The sequence below is a fragment of the Stegodyphus dumicola genome, chromosome X2, assembly GCF_044657685.1.
Source record: "Stegodyphus dumicola isolate Sdum_Otavi_A_Nest chromosome X2, ASM4465768v1".
Taxonomy (NCBI): domain Eukaryota; kingdom Metazoa; phylum Arthropoda; class Arachnida; order Araneae; family Eresidae; genus Stegodyphus; species Stegodyphus dumicola.
This window is the reverse complement of record NC_140781.1, coordinates 29,859,637-29,876,372: the sequence shown is the minus strand read 5'-3', so window position 1 is coordinate 29,876,372 and position 16,736 is coordinate 29,859,637. Positions and strand designations below refer to the sequence as shown.

At 36.3% G+C, this 16,736-nt stretch overlaps 1 protein-coding gene across 2 annotated transcripts in view; it reads left to right on the top strand.

Annotated features, from left to right (window-relative positions):
* Nucleotides 1–16,736, top strand: part of LOC118198501 (histone-lysine N-methyltransferase SMYD3-like) — a 62,031-nt gene that overhangs the window by 23,128 nt on the left and 22,167 nt on the right. For both annotated transcript variants that reach the window (XM_035370192.2, XM_035370191.2), the window contains exons 4-6: nucleotides 414–489; nucleotides 4,264–4,391; nucleotides 6,770–6,867. In XM_035370192.2, coding sequence (XP_035226083.1) covers nucleotides 414–489; nucleotides 4,264–4,391; nucleotides 6,770–6,867 — 302 coding nt within the window. The remainder of the gene's footprint in view (nucleotides 1–413; nucleotides 490–4,263; nucleotides 4,392–6,769; nucleotides 6,868–16,736) is intronic.

Here is a 16,736-nt window from a genome sequence, read left to right as displayed (position 1 = left end):
TAGTCATTATTTAAATCGAAAGGAGAATACGCTGAAAAGCTAGGTAATTTGCTGTAGAACAATGAAAATGCATAAACGAATTTAATCAATTATTGCCACTCTTATTCTAATGAAACTCTAAGCTTTCTTGCTCAATCACATGTTACTTATTTGAAGTAGAGAATGCATAGTGCGATTCAAATGTTAGAAAATCAGTTTTGCCAAATTGTTGAGGACTCATTTACGTTAAACCTTTTTATACGACTTGATTTTCTGGAAGAAAAGTTTGAGTTTTAAACATTTATAATTCTCAAATAAGTTTTTGCCAAGCTCTTGTATTTCATTTAAAGGGATAATTTTTCATTTTATTATCAATAGATCTTTAAATCTTTAAATTCGTTTTCTAATTCTAATCATTTTTTAATTTTCACCAGGGTAAAGACTGGAATGAAATAAAGGAAAAATTCCGAGATACGGATACATACGTGAGTTTTGCCGACCTCAAATCTTGTAAGTTTCTTATGGATTTTTTAATTTCAACTTTAAAAATAAATTTTAAGCAAACGAAATTTCTCATTTTACTTAAAGATATGGGTAACAAAAAGAAACTTTTAAAAATGATTTAAAATTTCCATTTGATATTGCTGAGAGCTTGCATACATAAGTTCGCTTCTTATGAATCTAGCATTAAAACATGTGAAGGTTCTAAACCTAAAGGAATGGGATCTTTATGAGAATTTTTGAAGGGAAGATGGCTCCTGTTTATATCACGCATAAAATGATACGAAAATATCCGTGCAACGGTATCCTTTGTAATTTTTGAATTGTGTCGCTGAACACTGGTTGTTCGATCCGGAGTTCGAATCCCGGTCAACGGACTGGCTACATGGGCATTTTCGTAGTTTTCACAAAGTGTAACGTGTACGTGAGCCAGTTTCCGTTAAAGCGTCTTCCGCGAAAACATCCCTTCCCTCAGGCTGAGAGCCTTCGAGTGCTTTGCTATAATTAAGCCAAACCTGTTAAGTTTGATATGTTGATTTGTTTTACGATTTCTGTAGACTGGCGATGGTGCCACCGATTTTGGCAAATAAAACGCTTGATGTTTTCTGCGTGCATCCTAGAAAATAATTCTTTCGTTATCGTTCTAGTTATGTTGCTGATAATTAAAAATATCGCATTTCTGAATGTTGCAATAGTACTTCTAAACTCTGCAAGATTCTAGTAATTTTAAACTATCAAATAATGCAGTGTGTAATAGTAAATGACTTTTCTCCTGCATATTTGCAATTCATTCAATTCACAAATCGCTGCAATTATAAATTTCATTGCTGTTTGTAAGTATACACTTGCTATGCAATCTAAATTGAGTACACGAATAATATGTATTTGAACACTATTTGCAGGATCAGTCTACAATACATATGAATTCTCAATTTCGGAAGACCAGGAGATGTGGTTGTACATACTGTATTGTAGTTGAGCATTTTACCTGTTGTGATAACGACTATGATTCAGGACAAAACTGCTTGTCCATGGTGAATTCGTACTGCGCGGTTTTTTTTTTTTTTTTTTTTTTTTTTTTTTTTTTTTTTTTTTTTTTTTTTGATAGTATTTAACATTTGGGCAGCTGTACGCCTAATGGTCACGGGAACGCTTCCTTTCACACTGTTATATTGCGCTCAAAGCATTTTAAGTAAACCATGAGAAGGCCGTTTCCTATGAAGAACTCGGTCAGCGATGGACTACTGCTGCGCGAATTTGATGTATTTGGAAACATATTAATACATTCTGTTGCTCCTGTATTCAAACTGTTTAATGAAGCTTCTGTATACCGGTCATGTGTTTTTTTTTTTTTTTTTTTTTTTCAGGCGAAATATTGATAAAAGTGCACTTTGTTCTTGTTCAGTAAGTTGAAGCGCTTTCTTTGCAAATGAGGTCTACTCATTCCGTGCTTTGTGTAGGGGAAGTCATCAAGTGCAGAATTGGCATACAAAACAGATATGCTTCAGTTCTCTCACTAACGGAGTTTTATTCTTTGTTCTGAATATATATAATATATTCTTTGTTCTGAATATATATAATATATTCTTTGTTTCGGAAGAAACCAGAAGCAGATCATTGTATATAATTTATACAAGGTAGAATGCAGGTAGAAAAAAAAATTCTATCGAGCCTTACAGGAAGACCACATGGCAAAATTCTCGTGCTGTAAAAAATGTTTAAATTTTTTTTCGACGAGTGTTCATTCCGTATCAGTTTGAATGTTAGCTTTGCTTTCTCAACATGACCAACAATTTACAAGAGGAATAGATTTAGTTTTGTATCATCAGTTGGAAAGCCCTTTCATCTAAACTTCATCATTTATATTGCTTTGAAACGAGAGGTATGGCGCTTTCACTTAAGATAACTTGGAAAACATTCTAGGAATACTTCAAATTTAATTTAATGTATTCAATAAAATCAAAACTTGATAATCAGCGTATGCAGTGTCTGAGTTTATAGCGGTATTGGAATATTTTAGAAAAACAAAATATGAAATATTTTAACAAACAGCATCAAAATAACCACGCAGCTTTTGACTTTCCAGAGATCAAATGGCGATTCCACATTCGTATTTTGATTTCTAGCAATATTTTCAGTTTTAGTGATCATTACTTTTATTGATTTCTAGAGACCGTGATGGCTCAGTATCTTGGTTGTATTTCCAGTCGAGTGCATAGGATTTGTGTTGCCTTCCCACGTTATGTAACAAAAATGGAAGACACAGCCACTTAATAAATCGGTTCCACTGAGCAAAAGGAAGTCGCTTCGTTGTCAGTTTAATATTATGATGAAAAATCTGAATAATTTCAAAAATATTTTCGAAACTTAGACGAATCAAAGCGAGTTGTCGGTATTCAGCAAAAAATCGGTTCTAGGCAGTCGGCGTAAATTTTAGTTCCTAAAATGAACATTTATTTATGCTAGGTGTACTTGCATTCATTAATGTTTATTTTGATAAATTCTCTTCAGACATAATCGAACATTTTTTTCTCTCGGGAACCAGAAAAGCACTAGATTTCATCTTCGTATCGATGCATTAATTTTCTAATACTAGAGAAATCGGTTACCCGTAGTTGCCCATTGGTGGAAAAAGGATTTTGATTTGGCGCAAAATAGAAAGATTGCAAGAATGTGACTGCATCACATTTTTCCAGAAACTCGTTTAGAATAAAGCTGAAATAATTTTGAAGATTCCGTAAGTTTTCAGTGGATATGCCATATAAATCATGAATTAGGAATACTTCAAAAATTACTTGACGTTGGCAGAGAGAACATGAGACTTAACCACCTTCGTGACGCCGTGTGAAGCAAAAGACCGCTTCTGAGAGCAGTTGAATTCGACAGCTACACAATTTGTACTCCTTTTTTCGCATGCGTTTAGGCCAAATACAGTATCCTTTCGATTCATCAAATTGCCTTCCAGTTGCGACTTTTAGTTGCATTTGCTGCCGAATCAAAATGTTTTTGAAAAAGCATATTTCAGTTATGAGATGCTTGTGCGGTAGTTCAGTTGTATTCTCTTCTGAGAGACATATTTCATAAATACTTCTAATAGTGGAGGAGCCCCCCCCCAAAAAAATATATTTTTAGAATATTTTTAATCTTTTGGAAAGGGATTAGGATTCCCTCCTTAAGTGTTCGATGTTTTTGAAATTGACCTTGTAGAGTTCACTTGTCTAACTTCTGTGTGAGAACTGAGAGTAGTAACTACACAGGAGAAGGGTTAAAAGTTACCCTTTATTATCTTTTTAAAATTTGCAAAGCATCATCTCGACGCTAACACACTACGCCTTTTCTTGGACGGTAACTGAAATCGCGTAACGAAATTAAAAATTTGAAGATATGCACAAGTCGTAGAAATAAGCTATAGGGCTCGGTTAATTCCTGCCTCGAGACTAGTGGCAGCAAGTAAATGCAGTTAAGCCACACGAACTAGTAATAACTCTGGGAGCAGACGCTTACGCAGCAAAGGTGACGGCAATAGCCTAACTCTAAAACTTTCCTGCTAAACCTCGGATTTTAAACTCTTTCTTCAAGGTAGAATTTGCATTCCTTCACGCGAGCTACCAAATTTAAATATTCTGGCATTGACAATTAGGGGAATGATGGGAAAGAATAACAAATTAAATAAAGTTGGTTATTTAAAATAAATATAAATCCCTACAACCTTATAGATATAAATATTGTTGATTGCAAATATATTAAATATAAACATTTTTAATATAATTTTTGTTTCTTCAGATACGGAAGAATTGAAAGACGACAGTTATTTTCAATCATTCTGCAAGGAAATGACTACTCTTGTTGGGAAATATATTGGTGAAGAAAACATGCCAGAAGAAGATGTTTTTAAAGAAATACTTGGAAAGGTATGCACATGTAGCTCATTCATTTAAATACAGAAATGTATTTACCTTTCACTCTGTCCATATCCATTAGTGATATGCCGGAAATTAAATTCCGAAATACTTGGAAATTAAAACTACAGAAGCAAGTGACAAAATATTGCATATGGTTTTTATTTCCATTGTTTAATTTTTCTTGAGTACAGTTTTAACTCTTGCATTTCTACTGAAACGATTACTTCATTTTTCATGCAAATTTGCACGTGTAATATGTGATCATAGTCGGATCTTTCTCTTTATAGGGCCCACCAGCGGCCGAGCGGTAAAGTCGCTGAACACTGGTAGTTCGGTCTGAGGTTCGAATCCCGCGGACAGGCTGGCTACATGGGTGTTTTCGTGGTTTTCCCCATGTGTAACGTGTATACGAGCCAGTTTCCCTTAGTAAGTCCTCCACGAAGGCATCCCTCCCCTTAGGCAGATAGCCCTAGTGTGCTTTGCCATAATTAAATACACACGTTCTCTTTATAGGAAAATGTACACCAAACGCTTTTCTATAGCAAGGTCTATTTTCCAACTTCCACCAAAAAAAACAATTTCAAATGCATTAAAATTTCTTTAAATATATTTCTTAGTTTCAAAGAACGAACTAGCATGGCACACTTTAAATTGTTTTGTTAACACTATATAGTTTGCAAATAGTAAATTTTATATAATAGAACAGAAGCATATAGCTTTCTGTAAAAATTGGAACATATTGTCCTTTGACACCAAGGATCCCCGGTATCATATATCAATTTTTCCCTAATTGTTTCATGACTGTATTGATAGACACGCTGAGCTCTGTGTATTAGTCTTACCGAGTACCGTTCGAAATTTTGTAGCGTTTACCAGTTTAAGGCCAAAGTGACCGCGGAAAAGGATTGTCTGTGAGACGTTTTTGTGTTTTTCCGAAACTAATTTACGATTTAAGTTTTCTTAGCGTGTTTTCCACGAAGGCGCCCCTACGTTTAAATGATGTGTCCACCTGCGGCCGAGCGGGGAAGTCGCTGAACACTGGTAGTTAGACGTGTTGAATTCCAACTAAACGGGCTAACTGCATGTGCATTTTCGTGGTTTTCTCCGTGTGTAACGTGCATATGAGCCAGTTTTCTTGGAGTGCTTTTTCCATAATAAACCAAACTGAACAACAACAAAAAACTTGAGCGAATGATCTTTATGAGCGCTTCCATGATCGACTTGATGTAAACCACTGTGTACAAGGTACTGAGGAATAAATGACATGCAAATACTAAGATTAAAAATAAATGCACTTAAAAAATTTTAAAAAATGCTTATGAAAAACTTCGTGCACTTGTGGTCCTGGATCCATTGCAAAGACCTGCTCTTTGATAAGATAACCAAACAGATACACTGATTATTTCTGGGTCCAAATTCCGGAAAAGGGGCTGACTACATGGTCAAACTACCGAAACTCCCAAGCGTAAAGGAATAAAAGTGCAATATACAGTCGACGTATCTCCTCTTAAGTGTACTGTCCTTATTGAGCTAAAATAACTACAGTACGAGGGGATACTTTCATAGTAAATTGATTTTCGAAATTTGTTGCATTGAGCTAATTTTTCAGAGATTAAATTTTCATCAGTTCGTTTTAACTGTGTTTAACCAAGTTACCTTGTGTTGATAGCAAAAATACATATTTTTCTTGTCATCTGTTTAAAATTCCTTTTCGTTTGTTATCAGGAATCGATCACCATGGTGACTTTCCAAACTGAATTTTTTAAATTTTGGATATTGCCAAATAGTGCCGATTCTCGGCAGTTTTATATTTTAAATCTTCATCTATAGAATATTAAAAACTCATGTTTATGTATTTATAGACGCGAAGATTCATATTTTTCAGAAAAACCAAGTGTAGGGTTGTGACACTTTCCTTGTAAGCTTATTACGAAGTATAAATTTCGTTTTATTGAAAGTTACTTGCGTGGAATTTGAATCTTACCAAGGTTACTAAACTATGTAATGAAGGGTCTTTCAGAGTGATTAGCAGCCGTTTACATGTAGGCGAGTTACGCATTCTGCTAAACCGCATTCATATCTGCAAAACTGCAAAAGCGAACAAAGAGTGCCCCATTTTGAAGTAACTGAGATAATAAATGGAGTTTTCTGAACAGATGTAGCGTATACATCAGGTGTAATGCGTGGAAAAATTTCGGAAAAATCTTAATCGTGCTGGAATTGATTTTACGTTTTTTACGTCGGTGAATTTATAAACTTTGTTTACTCGAAGTGTAAGTAGTGAAGCTTCTTGAGTCAATTATAAAGGTCTCTCTTTAAAATTTCTGCCATGTTTTCTAAAGCGTTCAAAAATTTGGTAACTGTATTACTATTTTTTTTAATTCCAGGTAAAAATGAACGCGTTGACGGACACTGTTCATAAGAGAGACATTAACAAGCTTACTAAGAATCCACAGATGCCCTCAGTGTTTAGTATATTCTTAGGGTAAGTGATATTTATCATGTCAGGAATAGGGCTTTGTTACACAAATAGAAAAATGATTTCATCCAATGGAATGAGATTTATGGTGAAAATAATTCGAGCGTTTAATGTAGATGTTTACGTCAACCAAGAGAGCTGTTCTTTGCAAATTAAAAATGGCGACAATGTGGGAAAACCGTGCGGTGCATTTTAAGGTTAGCAGAAGCATGATCGTACTTTTATGTAGAAATTCAAAAACTCTTACTCGAAAAAAAATTAAGGTACTATCAGATTAATCTGGAGCAGCTTGCAAAAGAATTACGAGGAACTGGGTTCGAAGGAATAACCGAAAACCTTTTGCACAAGAACCTAAGGATATAGTTCCTGTTTTCTCTCTGGCCCACCAGTGGTTGCCGAGCATTACCACCTGAACATTGGTAATTCTACCTGGGTTCGATTCCAGGCGACGGGGTGGCTGCATGGACTTTTTCCTGCTTTCCGCATGTGTAACGTGGTTACGAGCCAGTTTCCCTTTGTCATCCGTATAAGCGTTTCTCCCCATAGGCAGATATGCCTCGCATGTTTGCCATAATCAAATAAAGCCAACCAAATGCTTTTCCCCTGATTTTTCTTTTGAAAACTAATGTGAGTATTACATGGCATGTACTAATTCTAAAGGAAACTTGTAAAAGCACAGGTTAAACCATTAAATGTATTTTAACTAATGTTGTTTTTACCTTTTTCAGGGCAATTTCTTTAAATTTCCCTATATACCTTGCTACCTAACCCTTCTATTGTTAGCATGCTCTTTAAATCTGGAAATTTCGCATTATCAATAGAAGCCCATTACTGATTTTAACATTTTAACTCCTAACTGCTGTAAATTGAAGCGCTTCGCGGGACCGGCATGCGGCCGCAGAATGATTGACCAAATGAACGAATGAGTTATAAGATTTCTGCGAGTGTTGGATATATACAATAGAAATAATTTGCGAACGTGCACATGAGATAGCAGTAAACAGCCAAAGCCTTCGCCCAGCTCACAATTACGTCCATTGGCTACACTGTCGGACTCGCATATGCGCCCACAGGCCACACCGATGGTTTTTGCTGGAAGCATACATGTGCCCATAGCAATCGAAGGGTTAAAAGAAATTTGAGAAACAATAAAATAATATGCCCTAAATGCTTATCGAAACTTTGAGGGCAGGGAGACTGAAGAGTGATGTTCAACTCTTCGAATATTTGTTTCGAAGGAGAAACGTCCAGTGCCACAGAATACTCACTTATTTGTCCTTTTTAACACTTCCTGGAATTTTATCTCGAACAGTGTTTTATTTGTAAATTGTTACCCCCTTACTTACCTTGAAAGAAACTGCTTTAAAATGCACATATAGTAATATGAATAATTTTTAAATTCGAAGTTGGACTAGCAATCTGAAATTTCGAACGAGCTTAGTCTGACGTCACTGTTGCATCTGCTCTGAATTCGCTTGCTTAACACTAGCAATGCGGGCATCCCAAATTAATTTTAATGGCATGTATTGCTTTCTAGTAAAGCAGTGTCAAAGTCAAACTGGCGGCCGTCGAAGCAATTTTATTTGCCTGCGAATAAATTTCTCATAAATTGGCATAATTATAACAAAAATTTGAAAAGTAAGATTTTAAGGTTTGGAATCCAATTTTACTTTATATGCATTAACAAAAACGAATGTAACTCTTCGGAAAATCTAGAGCTAGTTATTACATTGTGATGTAAATGTGCAAAGATTTAAGATAAAAGTTTGATTAACTTTTATTAATCCTAATCAAAAGATAAATATCTTAAGTTACGAATTTTTGCAGTAAGAATACTAGCTTTGTTTTGGGGTACATTTACATGAGAATTTTTTCGTAGATGAAAACGTCTACAAAAAAGGCCGATGAGTATCTACAATTTGTCATGATAGTTTTTAGTAATTTCCCTCCGAGATTACAAACCTTATGAAAATCGGAACGTCATGAGGTGGTGTAGCTGAAAGGTAGTAAAAAACGTTTCGCAAAAATCCAAGGTACTTTCCCGTTTTGCCGGCGCAAGCGATGAAGTCGCCGAAAATGGTACAACCGATGTCAAACGGAATATCCTCGCTGGTAACCTTTTACGCCTCATTTTTCAAAACAAGTCTCAACCATTTCTGATCAGATTGTTTCTTTCAATACTGGCATAAAATTGCATAGAATTTTTGCCAGATAGTTCAATTTATGCCCTACGGCCAATCGCGGTAGTTAAGTCAATTAGGATGCAATGACACCGCTCATCCGAAGGCGAAAATACAGAAAAGGCATAGTAAATTAAATTCCTCAATTGTAATGCGAATGCACTAGCGAAGTAAACCACCGCCGTTTTACGTAATTTTTGAGTAATCTATTCGTACGAATAAAAATGATTCTTGCATTTAAACTTTTATTCCATATTAAGATTCAACTTGAAATAAAGTAGAATGAACCAATAACTGGATAACTTGAAATTTAATAACTTGAAATTAATGTGAGCATTAGATTTTTGTAGATTAGTTTACGCGAGATGAGATCACTTGGAGTCACGTGATATGAACCTGCGAATCAGGATACTGTACCATGAAAGGATAGTAAATTCTTAAATTAATTTCGTTTTACAAATTTATTGTCGTTGTTTATTGCCTTTTTACAAAATTTTAAACGATATTAAAATGTTTTTGCCTTCAAAATAAAAAATCCTTAGAACTAACATTTGTTAACATGTTTTATGTGTATACCGTGTGTTGTCGCCAATAAAGTCTGCTTGGCGAGATTTTCGCCGACGAAACGGAAAAGTACCAAATCCAATAAATAAGACTAGGTTGTCATTATTTATTCTCATTATTTTTGTCCCTCTTGGGAAGCTTTCGTATATTTCTTTTTAGTTTAAAAGTAACTTAGTAGTTCAATATATTACAATTACTTGAATAAATACCAGTCTGAAAATTTTAATATTTAGATGTCTGTTTCAATTCCAAATTGTGATCAACAGAAATTGCTTGCAGATACCAACTTTTAGATTTCAAGCAAATTATAAGCATAAATTTGATAAATTTCTTTGCGTTATTTTTATTCGTATATTCGTGTAAATATCTAATTGCAAGTTTTTAATTTAACAAATTTCGTTTTGTTAAAAAAATTCCGTCCCCTCTTTTTGTTTTTGTAATTTCTGCCCATCAGCTACTTTTAAATTGTGCATTGGCCCGTGTGCATTGAAAGGTGGAGACCACTGTTGTAAAGTATCGTTTATATATATATAATGTATCTTCTTGCGTTGTAGCAAAGTGTCATAAAAAATCATGGAAATGATACTGATTGTATTTCATATTTTTCAAAAGGGCAGTTTGCTTTTTCTGAAAAACGCGGATACATGTGTCAAGGACGGTGTTCTATTAATGTGAAGAGCGCAAGAATTTGCATCGAACACTTTCTATGCAATGATTGTGAAGACGACATAAAAAATCGCTTGTTTGGATTGCCGCAAAAGACACTGAAAAATCCAATACTGTGCCAAGAAAGGAAATAATGCAGAGTGCTTTTGAAAGACTACACGAATTAAATTTGAAGAAAATTAATTTTGAGGCCGATTACGAAAATTATGGGAATAAATGAAATGGGAATGATTTTAACAGCTCGCAAATGACGAAAAGAAATGCAAAAGAAAATATGGTTTCATTGCTCAAAAATGTAAAAATGTACTGAGGATGCACTTCTGCGTCTTAGCAACATTGTACAGAGGGGCAAGACGAGAGGTTTGTACACTATTTTAATTTTTCTTGATACTGAAGGAGCTTTCGATAATGCATGGTGGCGTGCTATTCTTAATTTACTAAAAATTAATACCTCATAATGTGATTGATGTTTCTGAATTTCTGAAAGACAGGACGGTGGAGCTTTCTTTGGGTGGCACCTCAAGTGTTCGACCTCAGAGAGGATGTCCACAATCTCTGTTTCCGGTCCCAAGCTTTGGATTATTATTATGAGTGATCTCTTACATAAACTTTCTGATTTCTTCAGTTGTGAAGTCGTTGGTTTTGCAGATGATTTTTTATTTGTGTTAAAGGAAAAGAAATTCATAAAGCTTTTTATCTCCCCCAAGATGTTTTTGATTTCATTTATTAGTGGTCAGTAGATTTTAAGTTAAACTTTAACTAATCGGAATAATGTACCATGAAAGCAAAATCATTTTTGCTTTACTGTACCATGAAAGCAAAATCCAAGACTATGTTTATTGGTGGAAAAAATACTACTTATGAAGGATATAAATTGCTTTTAAATGATTCCCTTGAGTGGTTGAATGAAATTATATATTTAGGTGTTTTGTTGGACACAAATTAAAGTGGAAAAAGCATATTTCCTACATCTCGAATAAATGTGAGAGACTTCAGCGTGGGCTGAATTGAATTGCATGTAATAGTTTTGGTGTTAAATCGCATAGTAGCGCAATTAGTTATAAACAAGTCCTTGTACCCTGTATTTCATATGGGAGATATAGAGCTTGGGGATTGTCTCTAAAAAAAAAAAAAAGAAAATCGCTTACTTAGAGTTCAGACTAATTTTACTGCGAGTTACACTGCTCGACACTGAAAATGCAACACCAAGAAAAAGTAGTCAGAAAGTGATGAAATTTGGGAAAAAGACAGACAGCAAGCAGCAAATAAGTAATCTTTATTTCAAAATGATAGTCAGAATACAGAGCGAGAACGACGTCGGTTCAGTAGGATGTACGACCACCGCGGGCAGCGATGCACGAAGAAACACGTCTAGACATAGTCAATAAGAGTGCGGATGGTGTCCCGAGGGATGGCTCTCCATTCCCTTTCAACCATTTGCCACAGTTCGACTTTCGAACGAAGCAGGGGCAGAGTCTGCAAACGGCGTCCAATCACATCCCACACATGCTCGATTGGTGACAGGTCAGGAGAGTACGGTGGCCAGGAAAAAGGCATCTGTATACCTTGCAGAGCATGTTGGCAGATTCGAGCACTGTGTGGTCGGGCGTTATCCTGCTGAAAAATTGCATTACGCAGCTCCTGAAGGTAGGGGATTGCCACCGGCCACAGTACATTATCCAAGTATCGTTGGGCCGTCAAAATGCCCCGAGTACGAACTAGAGGTGACCTGGAATCGTAGGCAATAGCGCTGCAAACCATTATGCCGCGTTGCCGCGCGGAGGGGCATTCCACAGTTACTACCGGATTGGATCTGTCTCCACGTCGACGCCACACGCGTATGCGGAGACTGTCGCTGGATAAACAGAAGCGTGTCATCTGAGAACACGACGTTTCGCCATTCTGTCATCCTCATCGCTCCAGTCCGGCACCATTCTAAACGTTGGCGTCTGGGCAATGGCAGTCTTTTTAACGGACGCCGTGAGTGCAGACCACGTTCAACCAATCGACGGGAAATGGTTCTGGTCGACACGGGAACATAACGCGGTAAGTGACTTGCGGGACCGCCACAGTTTTGTCGGCTGATTCGTTGATCAACGCGTGCTGAGGTCACTCTGGCTGCACCTGCACCCCTCCTTCCCACATTTGCTTGTTCCAACCATGTTCGTTATAGCCGATGCACTGTGCTCGCATCCATGTGGGTATCAGCTGCAATTTGACGTAAGGACCAACACGCCCTTCTCAGTCCGATCACCATAACGTAAAACCGTCTGTCTGCTGGAAGTGCTTTCGTTGACGGCGGCCTGACGTTCTTTCCTGTTACACGTAACCTTCGGGACAAAAACCAACTTTCTTCGATAATTCGTCTGGCAGAAATAACGACACGAATATTGCCCATTCTGCATGTTCCTTCCCTTATATCTTACTTCACGTGCGTCGGAGAGCTGCGCTTTTCACATCATTTGCATAACTCGGTGACGTGCGTCTACTCTAAAATTTGCATAAATTTCTGACCACTCCTTGGTGTTGCGTTTTGAATGTCGACCAGTGTATAAGGGGTTACCGAACTATTAGTTACAATGCTGTTTTCTCTCTTGCCAGATTTGTTTATTCTGATCTTTATAGATTACAAGAATAGTCTTGCAAACTGCTCCAGTTCTCATTTTGATACTTCATTGACCTTGTCCGTTCTTCCAAATCCTTCTGTAAGACAACCAGTGCAGATTCTGGATAGAATGGACACTGATGTAAATTCATTCTCATTCGTGTTCTATAGGATGGTAGAATTGATGAAGTTGTTTTTGCTTATGTTATTTTTGAAGCTGATGTTGAAATTGAGTACCGCCAATTTAGCATTAGAAATGAATGTACTGTATATATTTCTGAGCTTCTATGTATTAATTTTGCAATTAAGTGGATAATTGGCCAAAATGGACTTGGTTTCAGCTACTTAATCTGCACGGATTCACTCTTCCCTGGAGTCCCTTAAAAATACCTCTTCATGTAATGATATTATTGTTAATATACAACAGTCTCTCGGAGATCTGAAGAAGGGATATTTTAGTGTTTTTTACATTTGTCCGTGGTCACTTGGGTGATTATGGAAACGAGAGAACTGATTGGCTTGCTAAGAATGCAACTAAAATGATATTAATGTTGATGTAAATATTCCAAAATCTTATTTAAAAAGAATATTCAAAGCTAAAATGATTGAGCAATGAAATTGTGATTATATCTCTTCTGATAAGGGATCTGTTACAAAAACATTCTTCCCAACTATTTTTGAAAGACTTAAAGTAAGGACTTATTGCTCAATTTTAAAGTAACTCAATTTTTGTCTGGAGGTGGTAAGTTTAAAGTTTATCTTGAAAGGTTTAAGCTGACGTCTTCCAATTTGTGTTATTGCAATCTTAGCGTTCAGTAAAGTATCTTCCACCTGCTCTTTGACTGCCCATTGCTTAATAAAACAAGAAAAGTATTGAAATGCAGATTAAAATTAATTGGAAATTCATTGGCCGCGAGATGTTATGATTTTGTATCTTCAGCTTCGGCCTATCGAGCTTTCAACGACTTTGCCGACTTTTATTTTAAACAATGTAAATGATTTATCTATACATTTTTATATTTTATATCTACTTTTTGTGTTTTTCTATATATATGATTTCATTGTATTATTGAAAATTGATGTTATTACTTACGATTTTGCCTTTTTTACTTACGATTTGCAAGTCTCGTGTGATAATTTGTAGTGTACGAGGATTTTTTTCTTAAAATAGACTATGTAAATATTGCTGAATGACCTAACTAAAAATAAACAAGAATGCATTAATATGTAAAAAAAAGAAAAACCGCTCAGCATTTTAGGTAATATTTAATCTTGTAAAACGTCAAAGTAATTTCACAGAAAAAAAGATCTTCCTCCTTTGCCCCTCTTTTGAAAGATTAAGTAGTTCTTTCTTTAGATACTGTGAACAGTTATTTTGTCAAACTTAAGACAGTGACCTTGTACTTATTTAAATGTAATGTATGTGTATAAGTTGGACAATAGTTTTTAAAATATTTGTTGTATCAAATCGGATGAGAAACACCCTAATGTAAAATTTCTAATTGAGGGAAAAAAGCAATCTTGGATTAAATTTTAAATAAAACCATAGATTTCAAGGGCAGTTAAAAGAAAGTTCCGCCTCAGCTGCAGTCAAGCAAGCTAGCACAGCTAAGTTGTGGAGATATTCAATTGTCATGAAAGGCTTTTTGTCTGGTGAGCCAACACCTCCTAACAGAAGAGTTCTGTAAGGAGGTGTTGGGTGAGCGCGTAAGCGGGTTTGCTATCCTCACCTCCCATATCTACCCTTCGACTGGCTTTCCTTTGAACACGTCTCCAAGCTGTTGCGCTGCAGATCAATATCAGAATGCTTGTCACTGTCCGTGCCATTTACATGCCTCCTAATGAAGTGATAGATAAAAAGTAATTACATGATTTGGTAGAACAGTTGCCTACTTTCATTGTAATTGGAGATTTCAACGGTTATCTCTGGGGTAGTGGTGATATAAATTTTCGGGGAAACAAATACAAGATCTCATTAGTGATCACTGCTTATGCCTCCTTAATAGCAGATAACAAACATATTTCCACCAGCCGTCGAGGACATTTCATAGTATTGATCTGGCCATTTGTTCACGATCACTTCTTCCTTTTTGTTAATTTAGCGTTAGGAGCGACACTTTTAATAGTAATCATTTCCCTAGTTTCGAGACTTTTAATCGAGTTGCAGCATGGCCCAATTTCAGATCGCCACTTTTTATTTACGAACAGGCAGATTGGGAAATTTTTTTATTTGACCATGCTCACCAATATGACAAAGAATGTGCCAATTGATGAAGCTGTAAAAGCTGTCACCGATACTCTTGTTCAGGCAGCTAAAATCTCTTATTCCCATATCGTCAGGCAGGCTTCCTAAATATAAACGTTATATGTCGATGACTTGCAGATAAGTTGCCAAGGTGTAGACATACAGTGCATCGAAATCCATTGAAATCTTCATCCAAATCTAGAAATCTTGCTATAAGGCTGAACAGTTCCAGTAGTCTCAGAAGTTAAGTTTCTAAGAGTAATATTTGATAAGAAATTCATCTTTCTTTCCCATGCCTCATACCTAAAGAAAAAGTGTTTAAAAGTATTAAACATTTTGAAAGTATTATCAAATGCCTTTTGGGGAGTAGATAAAACTTCCATGCTCCCAAATTACAGAGCTCTTATTCGCTCCAAACTCGATTACGCATCAATGGCCTGTGAACCGGAACGGCCTTCTGTGATAAAGAAGCTTGATCCTGTTCACCTACAAGCTCTGAGGATTTGCTCATGAGCTTTCAGAACATCTCCTGTGCAGAGTTTGTATGTAGAATGCTTCGAGCCACCCCTCCACCTGAGACGCGAGCAATTGTCTCTTCAATATTACTTCAAAACTGTTTAGTATCCTGATCATCCAGACAACCACTTGGTGCTTGATAGCCAGTTCTATTTGCTCTACCAAGTGCGTCATTCTTGCATTCCTGCTTTTGGATTACGCGTCGACAGTGGATGCAAGAACATGACTTAAAAGAGGTGATAGTTCAAGCAGTAAAGTACTTGGGAATACCTCCTGGGAAGATGCTCACATTGAGCTTCTCAATATATTTTCCAACTTGGTTTAAGATAGCGCGCACCAGTGATGTCGTGTATAAGCAGATTTTCTATGAACATGGACAGGCTTTCAATGACCATGTTGCAGTATATACAGATGGATCTAAGTCCCAGGGTTACGTCGACTCTGCCTTCGTGTGTGAGAATACTATTGAGAGAAGAAAACTTCATCTCGCTTATACCATCTTTACTGACGAAATCGTTGCTTTGCTATTAGCTCTGTCATAGGTAAACAACATAGGAGAAATTTCATTATTTACAGACTTACTTAGTGTGCTGGAAAGTTCTCGAATTTATGTTAACATAAATCAGTTAATCGCAGAAGTGCTGAAGCTCAATATTAGGTTCCAGACCGAAGGTTACCGGGTCCTTTATTGCTGGGTATTAAGTCATGTTGGTATAAAAGGAGACTAACTGCCGGGTATCGCTGCAAAATACGCCAGTAGGACATCCAGCCGACCCGTCCCCTGTTGAGATATTAACACTGATTGGGAGGAAAATTCTGATGAAATGACAGAAGCTTTGGGATATGCCGTTAACCAATAAATTAAGAAATATAAAACCTAAAATAGAACATTGGAAATCGGCCCTAAACCGAAAGGAGCAGGTTCTCTGACCGGACTAAGAAACTGTCACACATAGATACCCATTGATGAGCGAAACTGAACCAGTATGTTGTGAATGTAGTACTATTTTAACCATTAAACACATTTTAATTGATTGTCCAAATTTTAATCCCTTTCGAAATTTTTATTTTAATATTTGAGATTTCAGCAAAAGATTTA